The sequence below is a fragment of the Neopsephotus bourkii genome, unplaced genomic scaffold, assembly GCF_033783945.1.
Source record: "Neopsephotus bourkii isolate Nb327-2 ecotype Australia unplaced genomic scaffold, CSIRO-AGI_Nbou_v1 NB_1765, whole genome shotgun sequence".
Taxonomy (NCBI): Eukaryota; Metazoa; Chordata; class Aves; order Psittaciformes; family Psittacidae; genus Neopsephotus; species Neopsephotus bourkii.
The window spans coordinates 10,521,041-10,539,357 of NW_026902239.1; the positions used below are offsets into that span (position 1 = coordinate 10,521,041).

At 35.2% G+C, this 18,317-nt stretch overlaps 1 protein-coding gene across 4 annotated transcripts in view; it reads left to right on the plus strand.

The window, feature by feature from the left end:
- The window catches only part of TRDN (triadin), a 106,157-nt gene extending 88,097 nt beyond the window's left edge, over positions 1-18,060 (plus strand). Inside the window, exon 10 of one of the 4 annotated variants that reach the window (XM_061378421.1) lies at positions 15,841-18,060. In XM_061378421.1, the coding sequence (XP_061234405.1) occupies positions 15,841-16,040 (200 nt within the window). In that variant the 3' untranslated portion in view covers positions 16,041-18,060. The remainder of the gene's footprint in view (positions 1-15,840) is intronic. The other 3 variants (XM_061378418.1, XM_061378419.1, XM_061378420.1) reach the window with 3 other exon arrangements.
- The last annotated feature ends 257 nt before the right edge of the window (positions 18,061-18,317 follow it).

An 18,317-nucleotide genomic window follows, 5' to 3' on the forward strand; every position in this document is an offset into this window, starting at 1 on the left:
TTTCTCTGAGAGTTTCTGCTCCTTTACGTATTAAAAGCGTGTTTTGTATTGTTGAAAGTTCTCACAAGTGCAACAAAGAGTGTGCAAATAGTTGTAATAAAGCATAAGAGCTAATGGCTGTATTATTAAAGCTTTTAGTTTTCTGTCTACAGTGCATGAATTAAAATTAAGGTTATGTTAAAGAAAGTCAATTTAAGGCTATAAAAAGTGCTAGTTTTTCATGCTTTTGTCGGCTGAAATGCAAGAGGAGAGAGCTCATTGTTTATACTGCTTTTTTTTTGTTGGTTTTGGTTTTGTTTTGGTTTGTTGGTTGTTTTTTTTTTTTGCTACAAACAGCAAAATTTAACCCCAGAATGCTTCAGAAATAGAACTGCCATTGTTGTTCTTAGTATACAAAACATCTTTACTGATCCAGCACTTCTGTGCTTTATCTTCTATCTTCCCACATTTCCAAGTTCATCTGTTCTAACACAGGCACTTAATACTTAGCCAAAAAGAGAAGCTAGAGCTACTGATGATGAGCAGGCATCATCTTGTAATATAAAATCAATCTACCCTCTACCTTAATTAATGGATATTCTTTCTTCTGAAATCCAGTGCAAGAGGACATACTATAGAGAGGACTTAACCATAGGAATGATAAGCAAAGATGTCATGAAAAGAGAAAACAGTAGAATATTTAAGGACCGACTAAGCTTTGCAGGCTTTTTTTAGTCAGTTATTTTCTCAAGAAGCTCTCCACCAGTACTTTTCTGAGTTGACATGTTTTCTTATCTACCTGTGGCTTAGGTCCTCTCTTGACATGTTGTCGTCATTCAAACCCAGTAACTAAGTTAACCATACAGCTGCTCACTCAGCTTTCCCTTTCCCCCTCCCTGGGTGGGATGGGGAGGAGAATTGAAAGAATATAAAACCTGTGGGTTAGGACAAGAACACTTTAATAACTACAATTAAGTAAAATATAATACTAAGACTACTATGACGACTACTGTTAATAAGGGAAATAACAAGGAGGAAGATTTAAAACTAAATGGGGAAAGGAAAGAAAACCAACAATAAACTGCAGTGCTGCACAGTACAGATCTCACCACCCAGTGACAAATACCTAGACCATCCCTGAGCAGGAATTGTTTCCTTTCAGATAACTCCCCCAGTTTATATACTGGGCATGGTGTGCTGTGGTATAGAATATCCCTTTGGCTAGTTTGGGTCAGATGTCCTCTCTCTGCTCCCTCCCAGCTTCTTGGGCCCCTCGTCATTGGCAGATCATGAGAGACTGAAAAGTCCTTGATCAGGGTAAGCGCTGCTGAGCAACAACTGAAACATTGGTGTGTTATCAGCATTGGTTTTAGATTAAAGCCAAAACACAGCACTGCACCAGCTGCTAAGGAGAAAATTAACTCTATCCCAGCTGAAACCAGGACACATGCCCAGATCCAATCAGAGCTGAGAAGTCCTAAAATGATGTACCTGAGAAACAGAGACTCTCAGACCAGGAAGAGGAAGGGCACATATTTTTTTTTTTTTAAGAGAAAATGAAGCTTGAGATTTTAGAGGAAGAACATTTCATGGCCTGCTCTCAAATAGTGACTTGGAGAGATTAGGGGCTCTATTAAAAGAGAGCCAACTATTATATTGCCTTGAGGACTTTTAAAGAGAGACAGCTGTAAATAGAGGAACTGATCTAGGCTCAGACTGGGAGAAAGGTTAGCAAAATCCTCATGACCTTCAGTTAAACTTTGATTTTAAAAATATTTCCCTGTAACCAGATGTGATTCACCCAGTGTCTGGCTTTACACAGATGTACCATTAATAAATCACAAGACAGAGACTTGAGTGGAGATCTTCAAGATCTCTCATAGTTCTCCTGACATTTGCAAGTAGCTTTGACACATGTCAGAGCCTTTTTTTCAGACAGCTCCCTGGGTTGTTTGACATCTCCAAAGACAGAGCAGGCATGCTGTGGAAAGGGAGTTTTGGAGAATACTGCTTTTCAGTTTTGACCTTTCCAGTTACGAGGAAACTGTGAAGATCATGAAGGGAAGCAGGGAGATAGAGAAGGAAATCTGCAGTGACTTCAATTTCAGAAGATAAAAGACATACCTCTCTGCTCTTACTTCCCAATGTTTGCCTTGTGCCTTTTGGTGTACTATGACAGGGTCATGCTAAGAAACAACATCTTAAAAGATAAAAATTGCTTAATGGTCATTGGGTGGTCAGATGGTCTTACAGGTGAACAGCTAGGGTGACAGCATGAGACCCCAGAAAGTAGAAATAAGTAATAAAGCAGCTTAAATAATCTGATTTGTAGGTCAAAATGAAAAGGACAGCCCCTTAACTCAGGGTCTCCTGAAGTCCACCTGTGGCGCCACCTGTAAAGAAACGGCTTTTTGAACTCCTATGCCATTTGCCAGCATCTGAAGTTAAATTATGTGAATGGCTGTTGTGATGGAGCCTCATACATTTGTGTGGGAGGTAAAATAATGCATTGACTTCAAAACAAGCTTTAGTCAACCCACAAGCAATGCTGAAAGCTCCACACCATGTCTCTGAGAAGCAAGGTAAAGGCCACCTACACCGAGCTCTGTTGTCTTTATAGAAATCATTGAGAAGACTGTCACCAAACACTGCATAGTTAGTTTTTTTTTACTGCCTTTCTCAGGCAATGTGCTCATTTCACATTGGCCTTCATGGACTGAAATATTACTGCAATTAATTTTCTTGGATAGATAGATGTAGGGGAAAAAACAGCATACTGCTTCTTTATTAACCATAATATTCAATTAGCTTTAGAACCTGCTGTATTTTATCCTTTTATCAGTTTATATATTTAATAGTAAATTACATTGTCAAAACAAAGAGATCTGAATGCAATTCAGCTAAGGAATTTAGCTGAAATGACTGTAGTCATCCTGACACCAGAATACTCTGAAACCAGGAATCATTTCTGTCAATCCTAATACTGCACTTGTGAACAAGAAAAAACACAAAAAACCCAACACAACATTTTTCTCACAGAAAATTCCTTCACATAGGTATATTGGCTTTTTGTAAGGTTGTTTACACCAAACATGAATTTCTGTCTTCTTGAATTTATAAAAGTAGTATTAACGATCTTGCATTGATTTTAACAGATGAGGCTGAAATGTGGTTCACTTACTCAAAGTTTTGTAGGCTTAGCTTTAAGAAATGAATGAAATATATGCAAACTCTATGCAGTGAATTAATAGGAAGCCATAGAAGCTAAGCTAAGTTGCTTCATGAAGAACTAGATGGGTATTTTGTTTCTTTGGCCAGCTTTTGTACCTGATTCTGACTAATTTCATGCAGACCTCCTGTAAATTGCAGTAATTATATTAATATCAGTTGACTTCCAGGACTTCTATTTTACTTTTTATGAAAGAAAGTCATCTGTGGTTCTCAGCCGTTTACAATAGGTATCAGTGGAGTTTTAGCTATAAACTTAGATAGGTTTTCCTAAACCACAGTTCCATCTCATGAATATCACGACTGCAACAGTGACCCACCCTGGATCCTACCAAAACATTTATAGATAGCCCTCTTGAGCTCTGCTGTATACAGTCTAAAAAATTGCTTTCTGATTTTATCTGATGAAGTATGTAGCTTGAGAATATTTTTTTACTTTCAGTCTAACATACATGTGATAAATGACAGTTTCTCAGAGGGGCTGCTGAACCACCCTTCCTTCAAAGCATAGATTTTCTGATCTTTATCCCTAGACTAAAGCTTCTCATTCAAGAGTTGACAGTACTGTCTAACAAATCACTCCGTTCCAGCTTGCTTTGTACTACTTTTGGCTGCCTGTAAATGAAATATTAATATGCATTTCTACCAGGGTTAATTTTCCAAGTTTTACTTCAAAAACTTTAGAACCTGAAGAGGAGAGCTTGTTTTTAACAGATGCTGGGTGCATTTTTTTCTGACTGGTACCTCTGTTCTTCTGCTGGTATTGGTATATCTGAGGTTCAAGACAGCCATTTTGATACAGAAGGCCACTAATTATCTTTTGTCTACTTTCATGGATATAATCTGTGCCATGTATTTGATAATTTGTTTTATATTTCTGAATTTTATTCTGACTAATATTTCTAAAATTCTTTTTTTATTATTATTATTTTATTGGTAGGAGATAAAGTTCTATTTTAGCAGAAATCTTTAACTTGTTTTTCATAAATATTTTTTGCCCTTCGAGAGTTTAAAATCCTCACCCATGTGGATGGTTTTCAGAGACACAAATTGGTCACTTTTTGAGCACTTAGCACGTGCTTCTCTAAATTAACTGGATCAGCTCTATTTTATTCCCACCGTGCCATACTCCTGTTTTACCATTTCTCCCCTCTTTCCTCAGAATGTTTTCCAGCTTGCTTTACATTTACATTTCCTGAACTACTCTGGCAGATCAAGGAGCGATTCCAATGAAATGCCTTTTTTATTTTGCAGCAACCTGAAGTGCTTTCTTATGTGTTTTTCTTTTTGCATGCCTTCCTCAGCATGTGGTTTTGCATGCTGTGTACTGCTGAATTAAGAGCGATAAGAATCTCATGGGCATTTGGTTGTCACATGGCATTCTTGTTTCTCATGGGGATGCTGTGTGCTTATGGTCAGATTTTGTTTTCATTGGAATCACTTGGAATTTTATTTTACCTGCATAGTTTTATCATGCAAGTTTTGGTTAAAAAACTTGCAGTTTACAGTACACCGGACTCACTACTGGATGGTATCTTTATAGTTACTTAAATGACAACAAAGACTGTGGGAGCACAGGTGTGATATTATTGTCTATTTAGTCTATCTAAAATCTTTGCACCAAAGCACCCAACTACCCTATGGAGCTTATCCCACCACATAAGTGTTTTCAGCAATACCTAGACTGTAAAGAATGTGGCCATATGATTTCCTTCCATCAATTCACTATCGTATGTTTACTGCGTATTTCCATGCCAGGGTCCAAAAGCCAAAGAGACGTAGACGATTTTGCTAATCTTACACTGTTAAAAAAATATTTGCCTTGGATAATTTCATCAGAATTTCTAGAATGTTTAAATGGAAAGAGTGTATCCTATAAGGTAAAACAGTCATCTCACCTTGCCAGTTAAAAATCATCAAAGCCGCCATTTGCACATATACTCATAAAAATGAATAATAATAAAGAAATGACAAACATAGTTAACAAACTCAGCCAAAATGTGGCTAGAGTCCATAGGGAACCCTACAGTCCGCAGTGGCAGATTGAATATCTTTCATGTCTACAATGTCACTTCTTTTCCACCTTCAAGAAGTACTTAGTAAAATGTAAAGGAATTACTATTATAACACAATGTGGCAGGAGAATTCCAATACATTGTCAGTATGATACTTTCTTTTTAATATCCAAAAATAGTTATGGAGATGCTGCTATGAAAATAAAGCAATTTTGCAAGATCATGGAGTATATTACTGAAAAAGCCTCCAAGAGCATTAAGTGCCTAATTTTGGCAGTAAAAATGCCTGAATTTGCTGTGGGTGGGCTGTAGCACTGGAGTTAAATTCTTGCCCTCTGCTTTTCAGATAGCAAAGCCCTTTAGGCTCTTGAACTATTTTTAAGTGTCACTCCTACTTGATTAAAGACTAGGATGTGTTGTGGATATCTCAGTGACAGGGTGCAACTTTTCAACTCGTTGCATTACGTTTACATGGAGACAACTTTAATACCAGTGTAGTTTCTCTGGGGATATATTTAATGCAGTGCAACATAAAAATCAGTCATAATAAATAAGAAAGCAACATGTTATTTACTTCTTGTTTGGAGAAATTCAGCATGAGAGCCTAAGTTATAGGCTTTCACATTTGAGAGTGATTTCTTTTTTTTTTTCCTATGGAGAGATGCTTTCTAATTCTACCTGCTCCATGGGCCCTCCCCTACAGTAGGAAACAAGCAAGCCAGATATTTGTCTGGATTAAATGCTAAAGGAAGAGTTTAGCAACTGTGATACTTCTAGTTTTACATTTTTAAACGGGAAAGACGATACCTAAGAACTAACATGTCCCTGCCCTCCGAGGGCAGTACCGTACCCCAAAATTTGCAGACACTTATCTGGATACACCTACAGAGCTGATAGTTAATTGTCCACCAGTTTATAAAAACTTGTTCATATGATGAAACACTTGTCGACAAATTTGTTTCTGGTAATGACATAAATGAAGATGATTGAATGACATTACATTTATTCCTCTAGTAATCTCCTGAGAGAGTTCTGAATACTTTTCAAACAGTTTGAAAGGAAAGAAGTAATGAAGAGTAATTTTAAATATATGTATGACAAAGTGAAAATTAAATTTTAATTATTGAAAATTTTCTAAATAATTTATTAATGTCTAATTCTTGCAATAGTTTTAGCTGTGATTTAGAGTTTAAATATTGTTTCTTTACATTTCAGTATATGACACTATAAGAAGACATCTGCTGATGACATTTATTGGGGTTCTTGTCTATGACTCCCTTCTCACCCAAAAAGCTGTGTCTATTTGGTCAAACTCTAAATTACAATGATCTCTTAGTGGGGATGTTATCAGCACAAAATCCTGTCACCATCCCACAGAATCAAAACAGCTATCCATTATTCCTTGTTTATATCATCCCACTGTGAATCAGAGCCAGATGCTGGCACAAAAAGCTGCATCTGTCAACACTCTTATGGCACTTTATTGTAAGTTTGCCAAAAAAATTTCAAAATACTTTCACTCTCTCAGAAGCATCTACCCAGGGAATGTGTGGTACTCTGCTTCTGCAGAGAGGAACGGATCTCTTTCTTTGATAGCTCACTGCAAGCCATTCTAAGGATGTGATACAAAGAAAAGCCAAAATTTTGCTGATGTCTAAATGCTTTATTTTAATGGAAATAAACCAAAATAATCTGTGAAAACAGGGCAATTAGACTAAAAATGTGTCCTCACACTTGTATGATAGTTATTACTACTATTTCATATTATAACTATTTGTTATATTTCAATATTCAAGTTTAAAAATCAAGGGTAATCTCAAAAGATTCATTAACAATGTCTGAAAAAAAGCTAGCTGTGTTGTGGAGGACCATCAAAACATTCAACCACCTCAGATTTGAAAAGTAAGCTGTTTAGAAATTAAAGGGAAAAATTAAATGGGGGAAAGGGCTAATAATAAACAAATTGAGTTTAATATTAAAAAGGTACAAATAAGTTTAACCACTGACCTTGTAAAATAGTTATTACATTTAATGACTCATTGTCGTAGTTGATTCCCAGTTGGTATTATTAGAACAAATACTGATGATATTTCAAGCAGGCTAAAACATGGGAAGCATTAGAGAGCTACAAAACCCTTCTTCGGTATTCAATATCATTGTCAGAAGTAAATTCAATATGAAAAATATTTGTAGACTATTATTTAAGCCAAAGGTAGTTTTATCGATATTTTTGAGGTATAGTTGGCAACGAAATAACTCAGAAAGCTAAAAACTGCAAATTCCAAATGTCAGCCTATGAGAGCATATGTTTCTTTCTCAGAGCTTGGATAGATTTAAGTAAGGAGAGAAGCACAATTCCCAAAAGAAAGGCTCTCCTTTCAAGCCTAGGTTTATTAGGTTTTAAAAATTAGTATATTGCAGAAGAACTCTGACAAAGATGATATTGCAGATTTTGCTGACTCTTTCTATTTGGAGCATACATAGGATTAGTCATTTAAAGGAATGGGATGCAATTGTTGATAGACCTGAAATCACATTATAAGCAATGAAAAGACTATCACTGAAGTCAGCTACATCTAGCTCTGCTAAACTTCAGCTGGTAGGATTCAAAAAAGATTATTCTTCCAGTGAAGAATATTAGTTGAGGCAAAACATTTCAGCCATTTCCAACACTTAGAAAGATATTCTGTCTCCTTCAGTCTTTCCCATTCAAATGTCCAAGTGTTCCTAAACTAGCTAAAATGGGACTGGGACTTGCTAAAGGGCTTGACTTATTTGTTTTACAGGTTGGAACATCTGCTCGACAACATCCTGTTAGCAAATAATATAGTCAAAAAGAGTTTAGGATTAACTACATGGATACACATATATGTACCTCTTGTTTCTGTCATTTTCTAATGTTGGAGAGCAAGCTTGACCTGTAGAAAGAGGTTGATACTGTAACACTGAGCACTACATAATCTATATGTTTAAAAAACACTTCATCAACCTAGTAGTCTCTGAAGACCTCTGAAGACCTTAGCTAGTTGCTTAACCTCCTTACACAATGCCTAAGAAACCAAAAAGACCATCATGGAGTTGCCTAAGCTAACCAAGCCAGCCATTTATATCTTTAAATGCCGACCACTTCAGGAAACAAGGAACCTTTCTTGGGTTTCAAGCAAACATGTCTTTGACTTGACTTGACAACCTGTAATCTTCTCCTTCAGCTAATTGTATAAGCCCAGGTTATATATCTCTACAATATATTATTTTTTTTCAAAATTGTAAGTAACCTAGTAAATCCTTACCTTGAGAATATACTCCTGAAATTTCCAGCTTAGCAAAAACTCCTCACCTCTTCTGTTGTGAGAGCATGCAATGCAGAGGACAAAGAAGTGTTCGTCTGTGGCCTAAGGACTATGTGCTCTCCCTGCCTTGCTTATGCCTGCTTCCTTCTGCATCTAGTCCACAGCCACTGTGACAGCTGTGGCAAGTCCATTCCTTTTGCCATTCTCTGAGCAATTCTTTCTTTTGCCATCCACTTTCAGCATGTATCTGCTTTGTTAAAAAAGACAGGCAACCTACTGACATATAACTAAAACAAGTCAAGACTAATTTATCTTTTCTTCATCAGGAAACATTTTTCTTCCCTTAGGTACTTTGCTTTCTTTCCACTAGTTTCACTTTGTCCTTCAATGAGCTCAGTATTTGTCTGACAGAATGAACAGCACATAGAGTTCAAAAGGTGCTCAATGCCAACACACGTTAAACCTAAACAATGCTGTTATCTTTTTTTTCTTTTTTTTTTTTTTAGTTAAGCTTGATAACAGATTCCTTTCTCTCTTTGTGATAATCATTCACATAATTGCTGGGGAACACTGTGTTACTAGGCAGTAGTTAAGTGTGAAAAATCAAGCACAGCTCCTGATTTAAGTCCTGGAATATTTTGGTGGCATATGTAGTGTCATCTTTATATAGAACTGTAAAAGGAGATGTTTGCAATAAATTGCACCTCACTTAGTTGCACTGAAGTTGATTGCTAAACTTTAACTTTTAGTTGTCTTCATAGCCAATGGTGTGAAATGGTGGTCCACAGAAAATTTCGACCTAAAAAAGGTGTGTAAGTTAGAAAAGATGAATCACCCTTTGAAGGTACCAATTTCTCTCCATTGACTATAAATGGATCCCTCGGGTGACTTACCTAGATTTAACTACCAAAAAGTTCACTTTTACATGTTTGGTTGAGAAAGAGCCTACATACGTTCAAGAAGTATGCTCAAATATGTAAGCAAGGATTTTGCTTAAATGAAGACTTGAAATGAGAAGTTTTCTCTAAGAATTCAAATGGTATTACTAGGAACAGCTGTTGGCTAAGACAAGAAACCTGCAGTGTCACCCTGAAAAGTATGAATAACAATAATAGCATTGCTATAGGATTTATTTCTAGGTAGATTAGAAAGGCATGGTAAGTTAAGGCAGATTTCCAAAAATTATAGAGGAGGCCTTGATCACAAAGGCTAGAACTCATGACTGAATCCTGTGACTCTATCCTAAAAATAACCTCTTTATAGGAAACAGGATCTTTCCAGGGAGAAAGAAAAGGAAGAAAGAATCGGAAGTTACCAAAATGTGGTTAAAGTAATCATTATCTCAACTATTACCATTTTTTGTTCCAGTATTTCTCATAATTCTTCCTGCCCTTTACACAAAACCAGCAGCTTTAGTTGGAATTGTGTCAGGCTGAAAGAGTTCAGGCCTTGTATTCTGTCTTGCTCTAGAAATGACAGCTGGTGAGGAGTACTGCATCAAACCTAACATCGCCATAGTTTTTTAAGGGTGTAAATTTTAGCATTTAATTTCAGTAATTATTTTTTTATTGTCCCTATGTCATAATCATATAATTTCCCAAAATATTCCAGTGGAAGCACTTTTAGAAAAAAGAGAAAGCTCTGTGAGTTTCTTAATTACATAGAGCCTAACCTTCAAAAGTATTAGATACTTAACACTAACCTAATACTTGGCTGTCATTGATTTCAGTGGGTGTGAGAAACAGGATTTAGGAGCCAGCACCTCTCTATTTTTGGACCCTACTTCTGATGTTTGATCTAATAAAATCTCTTAGCTATCTTCAACTTCAAGCTGCATTATTAAAAGTCTTACTTCAGAAAAATTGTGATAGACTCGCTTTCTTAAGCTATTGTCAAGTGCAGACAAGACAGGTAACATAATCATTAACTTGTTTTTCTTATTCTAGCAAAAAGATTCAGAGAGGCAAAAAACTTCTTGACTTGTAGTCACAGCTATTTGGATTCCACTGGACTTCCAGTGATTTCTATGTTAAACATAATCATTATCTACAAATAAAGATATTGTAGTATCTGTAATTTAATTTTATCAATGGTAGGCTGTTTTTGTTTAGTAAGACCTGCCATATGCCCTTTCTTGAAGACAACGTAAAGTTCTAGCATTCTGGAAGTAACGTATAGATAGCTTTTCTGACTTTAGCACTGGAAGTTTCTGAGATGTAGCTGGATGAATGGCAGTTGAAATGATACTATTTACAGATAAGCCAGATACAAATAAATCATCAATTACTGAGCAGTGATCCCATGGCATATGCAGTGTCTATTACTTTTCATCATAATAGCTTATCAGTCCCCTTGATTCTGTTTAATTATTAGCAGCAAGTATTTAATTTCAGTGTTTTCTTTTCTCTGTTTTAATTATTTTCTTGTGGATACTTCATGTTGTGAAAAATATGTATCTATACCAACTCCTGCTATTCAAATTAATTATGTTAGGTATCACTGTATATGATACCAATATATTAAGTTTATTTGGGGAGACAGAGGAAGGATGAGTATGTCTTTTATTTATATAAGCTGCTTTTACAGTCCTTTTGCACTCTAGTATGAATAACTATAATAACCCATCATTTCCACACAATAACCCCTCATTTTCACTGTCTTAGGATTTAGTTCTTTGAGATCCGTCTTTCAATATTTCTAAACATAACATGTAGGATTATTTTTACCTTCTAAATTCATGTGACAAATAATAGGAGGAAGTGGAGACAATTCAATTCCATTTTCAATTCAATTTTCTTTTAATGTCAAGAAAGGCTGTGTGACTTTTTGCTAACGTGTAATGCTAAAACTGTTAAAACCTACCTTTTAACTCCTTAATGGCTTCAATCTTCTGAGCACAAAAATTAGAACACCTTTCACAAGATATGGGTTGAGCTAAAGAAGGTTTTTGTGGTAAAAATTTCTGGGAAAGAATTCTCAAGAGATATCTTGTTTTAAATGGGTTTAACTGCTCAGCTGTGTTAAGCAGATAAGATACATTACATACATTTCTTATTGAGACCAGTAGCATCAGCTGCAGGTTGAAAGAGAAAAAAATAATAAATAAAAAACCCACTCATAGTTTTACCCATAACTCTCTTGCCTGCCTAATTCTTTCCTTCCCCAAAATGAGCATTTCATTGTTCAAAACAGCTACACAATCTTACCTCTTGATCCTCATCTATTCTTTCTTAACAAAAAAAGTTTGCTCATAGTTTTTATGCAGAAGCATTAAATGGATAAATCATTCTTCAGAATAGTGACAGTCTAATGTCTGAAGAGCAGAGACTGAGAGGGTCATCTTTAACTTCAAGCAGCTTACATGTCAGAACTGGAAGCCTGAACAGAATTATGAAACTCCATCAAGATTTCAATCCCCTAAAAGTGTATTTGTCAGTCTTACCTCATTTTGCTGATCCATGCCTTGTTCCAAGGCTCATGAAACATTTGATTTTAATTTACTTTTCATAACAAATGACTCTACAAAGAGCACACTTATTTTATTTCAATTATTTTAACTATCATCAGGGAAAGATGTCACATATGGACAGAATGAGATTTATCTGAAGACATTTTGCTGCACTGTTTGAGGGACACTGGAACAAAGTGTTAGTACTCTTGGATTATAGGATTCCTGCTGCTCAGATAACTGGTATATGGGTATAAGAAAGTACACAATCATAGAAATCATATGTGATTTCACATATTGCATTCTGTGGTGGCATTATTTCTTCCCATATCAAATTGGAATATTCAGCTTTCTACAATACCTTTATTTGTACAATATTAACAATGCTTTAGAGTAACTTTGGAAGTGTTTTCTTTTATTCCATGACCTTTTGATTTAGAAAGATATATTTGGGCACTTTATCTATGACAATGAAGGTTGCTGCAGACAAATTGAACTGGGCAGATCAGAGAAGAATGAAAACCCACATGATTTGCCGTTATCATAAGAAATCAGTTTATCCTCGGTGCTCAGACATGACATTTTTGGCACATGAAAAATGGTGCTTCCTAGATTCATAAAAGTAAGGTAATTAAAGTTTGTACTGTAGTAATTATCATGTAATATAAAATCGAAAATATTCATTAAAAAAGCCAGAATTAATTTCTTCGTGATATCTCAAGTGATTTACTAAACACTGATGACAGAAGTTTCACAGAGCTTGAGGACTGTAGCTTATTTTCAATGAAGTATTCATGTTACCATCTAGTGTCTTAAACTTTCTACTCATCTGTACAACGTATTTCTTTCCTTTCAGGCAGTAGAGGAAGCTACTCATGTCTTAACATGACACTTTCCCTCCTGGTGAGCACATTCCCATGGGCTTAAAGTCAAAACATTTCACTATTTTGGTTTCCATTGGCTGTAATTTGTTGTCAGATAGCTGTTCACAATATCATCTATGAAGGAGGTATCTGTAAAACAACTGCATAGACAGATTAGGCATAAAAATATTGTAGCACAACTACATGGACAGATTGGGCACAGAAATACATGCATACATTTGTGCTTGCAATTATGTATTTTGGAGAAATCAAACCCTAATTAAAAAAATCAAATCAAATGAACATTTTCATCTTATCTCATAGTAGAAAACTAAATTCTACATTTGAAATGAGAAGCAAATAAATAAGCAGACATTAAATTTCAGTGCGCTTCTGTGGCTGCATTTTTAAAGCAGCAGGATAACTGTATGTCCAACAATAATAGTGGTAATCTGGACAATGACTTCTCATGATTCATGGGCTAATCTGATTGTCCACTGAGATCATTGAAAATATCCTGCCTTCTTCTCGTTTACATCATGGATATGTGTCCAGCTGGCCACTGCTGGAGTCAAAATAGTAGTCAGCACTAATCCTAATGGTCTGATCACCTGAGGCCAGATCCTCATTTCTACTTATGAATTCTCTGTACTGCAGAAAACCACTTCTGCTTTATAACTTATAGGGAAGAAAAAAAGGAAGAGAAATTTGACTTAGGATATCCCCTTTAACATATTTCATCAAAAGAATGGATAAAATATTTATTCTGCTACTGTCCTTTGCATTCCCTTCAAAGTGAATAGAGAGACATTTAATAACACATGGAAACATTAAAGAAGCCTTTTATCAGAGTAGATGGGAACCTGCTCAGAACAAACATTCTGGCCTAAGGGAAAGTTTTTGATCTGTGAAGCTTAAGCTTTTGGTGCTTAAAACTCTCTCATATTGGATCATGTGGTTAATTTGCATGAAATAAATTATTTGCTTAAAACTTGTAAAACTATAAAATAGAACTTGACAAGTCATTAGCAGTAAGTGGTAATGCACTGGCATTATACTAACTAACACTGGTGCAATCATTAGAAAATTGCTGCTACAGCAAAGAACAGGAAGATAATGGGGCCAGCCTATACTTTGACCTAGAGGTGTTAGATCATTGCCTCGCACAGTAGGTGCTACACTGCAGTCCAAATTATTGACTATCCTTCTTCATTACTGTTCTACTCAACCTCCTGAGCCACTGCCCTTTGCCATCTTTCACATAAAACAGTAAGTTATAAAATCTGTCACTTTTTCTATCCAGGGACAGTTGACACAGTTTAGGAAAAACAGAAGAAAAAAACCAAACAAACAACAAAAAACTTTAGTTCAGGACACTAATCAAAACTAACAGAGAGAAAAAGTTCATTTATCAATTTTTCATTAATTTTTAGGATGTTTTTAATTCTGAACTAGGAATTCAATCAATGAAGTTTCTGTATGTTGATAGAAGTTATGTATATAGCTTATCTATTCTGGTTGGCAGCAAATGATATTCAGCATCTTGTTAGCTCAGTTTACAATTTTAAGATTACTTTTTTAAGACATAACATGCTTGGAAAAATGTGTCTACACATCTGGATTCCTGAATTTTGCCTACTGTTCATTTTAAGGGTAGAGTCATCCTGTGATGAGATTGGTAAATATCCACTTGTGTTTATTGCCAAGGCAGGAAATATGTGTAAAACTAGTTTTACCATTTGTTGCACAGACCCTTCTATGTATTGATTTTGTCAATGTGTCAACATTTCACCAGTGGCTCAGGCACATGAGTCAAGCTTGAGTGGCTCTGTGTGTGATATTTCATATAAATTACTGGATGAACTAAACTACACACTTGCAAATTATTTGCCTGCAATCATACACATGCTAATGAGATGCAATAACATTAAGACTATGGTGCTCAAATCCCACTGTTCTTTTTTTTCATGCATTCCACGTGAGTACACATACCATTGTAAAATGAGAGAGGTAAGTATGATACTTCAGTTTCCAAGGCTCGTTATGGTCTTAATTTCTCTTTGGAGTCTATCACCAGGCATGAGGAATGGCTTTGAGTTTGTGATGTTGAGCTGGAACTGAGATTTAACAGCCTCGTTGCATGGGGACTCTGGTGCAGTGAATGAATGCTGGTGCATATGAATCAATATTATATTTGCATATGAATCAATATTATATTTAACTACTTAATTTCATTTCACAAGTCACGACAAATTGTGTTTTCCAAATGACAATAATAGCTATTGAACAGAAATGTCAAAGAAAGAAATTAAAAGGGAATGAGACTGAAAACAGGTGTTATAAACCAGAAAAGAAGCATACATGAGTGTGATAGATCTGTTTGTGAATCTTTGATGAAATGAAAAGTATTTTGGATAAAGCATGGTATCTACACATAGGCTAAGACAGTACAGCAAGTCCTATTTCAGTACAGTGATAGTGAAGAGGTATTTCAGTCAGCAGCTGGAATCAGAACCTCATCAGTGTTTACAGTGCATGACCTGGTTGGTACTGGCTAATTAAAAATAATCCTTAAGGATGAGAAACATAATAATTTTTACTGGTGTTTCAAGAAGTTCATAATAAGTGGACTTGAGGGAACAGCTAAAGATCATTTGTTTGACAGAAGAAAATAAGCTTTTACTGTAGAAGAGGCATCATGAATATGTAACCTTATTATCCCAGAATTATTCTTCAGAGGTTTTTAGCCTAATGAAGAAAAATAGAACTGTAAGCGTTTCAGCATATGTTTGATTCACTTGGGCTTCACTAATTTAAAATGTATCTTCAAAATAAAGTCCTTTATTTGTTGAGAAATATATTTCCTACCAGTATTGTCTGGAAAATAGTACCTTTTATGCCCAGAGTAATACTTTAAACATGAACAATTCTTAAGGGAGCTCGGTCTCCCAATACGTCTGCTCTGCCTGTTAGTGAATACATTTTCTATGCTTCCTAACCTGTGTACTCATGTGCAGGACATAAGGAAATGGTGCCACCTCGTCTTCTTCTAGAACATATTCCAAGAAAGAAACCAGCAATTATTGAAGGCAAGTTTGAGATTTTTTTTCTCCTTTATTGGCTTTTTGTCATTAACTTGAGTCTCTGTTTAATGGATTTTGTTTATAAATATAATCTATATTACAAAACTGATCAAGGTATTAGGCCTGGGGCATGAATAGCACAATCATATTTGCATGACAAGACCTTATATTCCTTATAGTAGTCCCACAGATGGCTCATGGAATTTCTCAAGTAAAATGAATTTCAGGATAAAGGCTTAATCTGTAAGATGCTGTGGATGGTTTTCAGCCATAAGATGCCGTCTAATTGTATACATAATCAACATTATCCTCTTAATATACTTTGGATTACTCTTTCAGCTATTGTTATTCAGTAATATTTCTGTGTATTTTCTGCAATAATGAGCATAATATTTCAGGCTCTGCATTTATCAATCTTATTGTTAAAAGCACAGAAAGAAAAATACAGTCAGATCTTACCTTCAGAAGAGTAAAACATAACTCCTACAATAGAATTATATTGTTTACACTCCACTAATATAAGTAAAACATTTGGAACATGCATTTTAATTTTAAAATGGACTATGTCCAATGACTTAGCACTACTACTGTAATATATATTCTTGGTCTTTATGCCATACAATTTAATAGTACAGAATATGTGAGTCTTTTCATGTAATTAAATAGCAGTTTTTCTGTAATACTTTAGAGACATTCAGTCACACCATGGCACTTGCTAATCTCTCTTATAGAAGTCTAGTTCTATGTTATCCAGAAAGCAATTGCAGTCTGAGAGAAAAACAGATGGGATGGCAGCAGAAAAAGTAAAAGAGCTACAAGAGTTGCCTGCATTTGGAAACAGAAAATGAGTTAGATTTTGGCAGAACCTCTCACTAAAAGAGTTAAATTAGATGTTTCCATAATGTGGCTCATTATCTCTTTCCCCCAAATCTCTTTTACCTCAAATGAATATTTATTTCTAAACATACAGTTTAGAGGAGTATAAAACTGTGGGTATTGCAACACAATATAGTATATACATAGATTTGCAGTACTGCTTGGTTTAGGGAAATATTTGATCCCTGCTTATCAGGAAGAAGAAGTCCCTGCAATGTTAAACACTGTTATCCACCAATTAACCATAATGGAAAAGAGACATAATAGAAGAAGACTGCTGTATTTGCTGAGTTATAAACTTAATCTTTAAATATAACTGTTATAAAACATGAACTAGGACCAAATTAACATTAGGTTCTTGATTTTCAAAATTATGAGCAGCATGCAATTACTGCAGTCGCACATGGAAATTACTGTTTATGACCAGTTACACATTTGTGTGTTTCATTAGCTCATTTATGCATGCAATTGAGGTAATTGTGAATGTAAATTAGACACCTATTTGGCAAACAAATTGGGGGGCAGATTATCTGCTCAGAATCATTCAACTTAACTCACTTTAAGGCTCAAGGCCAGTCACTAGGATACATTAATACACAATACTGTTTATGCAAGAGTTTTGGAGAAACTGATGAAGAATTACTTATAAAAATGCTGCTGTGAAAAGCTGTTATATTGTGCTATTCTGTAGTTTCCACATATGAAAAAATACCCTTAAGGAACCCTAAACTGTGAAGCTTTATCTCACCCTTGGGAAAAATAATTTAGTAATTTATGGGAATACTTGGCACAATGTCAGAACAGAAAAAGAGTACTAGACAGTGAAATTTAAAACTCTGAAATAGCTGAAAAAACATCTGTCTGTGACTTTCTAATGCTTACATACCTATATCACTGATACATGACCAAATATCACAGATCAGGTGAAAAGACAGATTGAAACAAAAGATTCTTATCATAAATCTAGTTGAAGGTAGTATAATTTCTCAGAATAGGGAACAATTACAAGCACTTGTTAATTGAGAAATGTACTTTATAGAACATGAAAGGAGTAGCCCAGTGCTTGACAGAAGCAACCAGCTCTGAAAAAAGGGAAAACCGTAAGAAAAAACAGAATGTTTGTCACACAGAAAACTTATTATACCAGTCTATTTAGATGCTAATCTTTCCAACTCACTGACGTTCAGACACTAGATATGAAAACATGTAGCTGGTAAAGACTGAAAAGTTTCTACTCTTTTTCTGGTTTGAGACATTTTCTGTATTGCCCTATTTTGCCACTGCTTTCTTATGTAATCTTGAACCATCCTTGATTTTTGACAAGGTGAAAATACCGGCTGCTAGATGTTTCTAACATTTCTAAATTATTTGATGCTTTCAAATAGAAAGCTTTTCCTAGGCAGCATACAATGCCCAGTAGAAACTATGCTCTGCTGTATTCATGAGGTCTTAGTAAAACAGCATATTGATTTATTAAATCTCAGCTTTTCTTGTCATTACAATTTTGTCTTCCTTTAATTCTACAGTAAATCTTT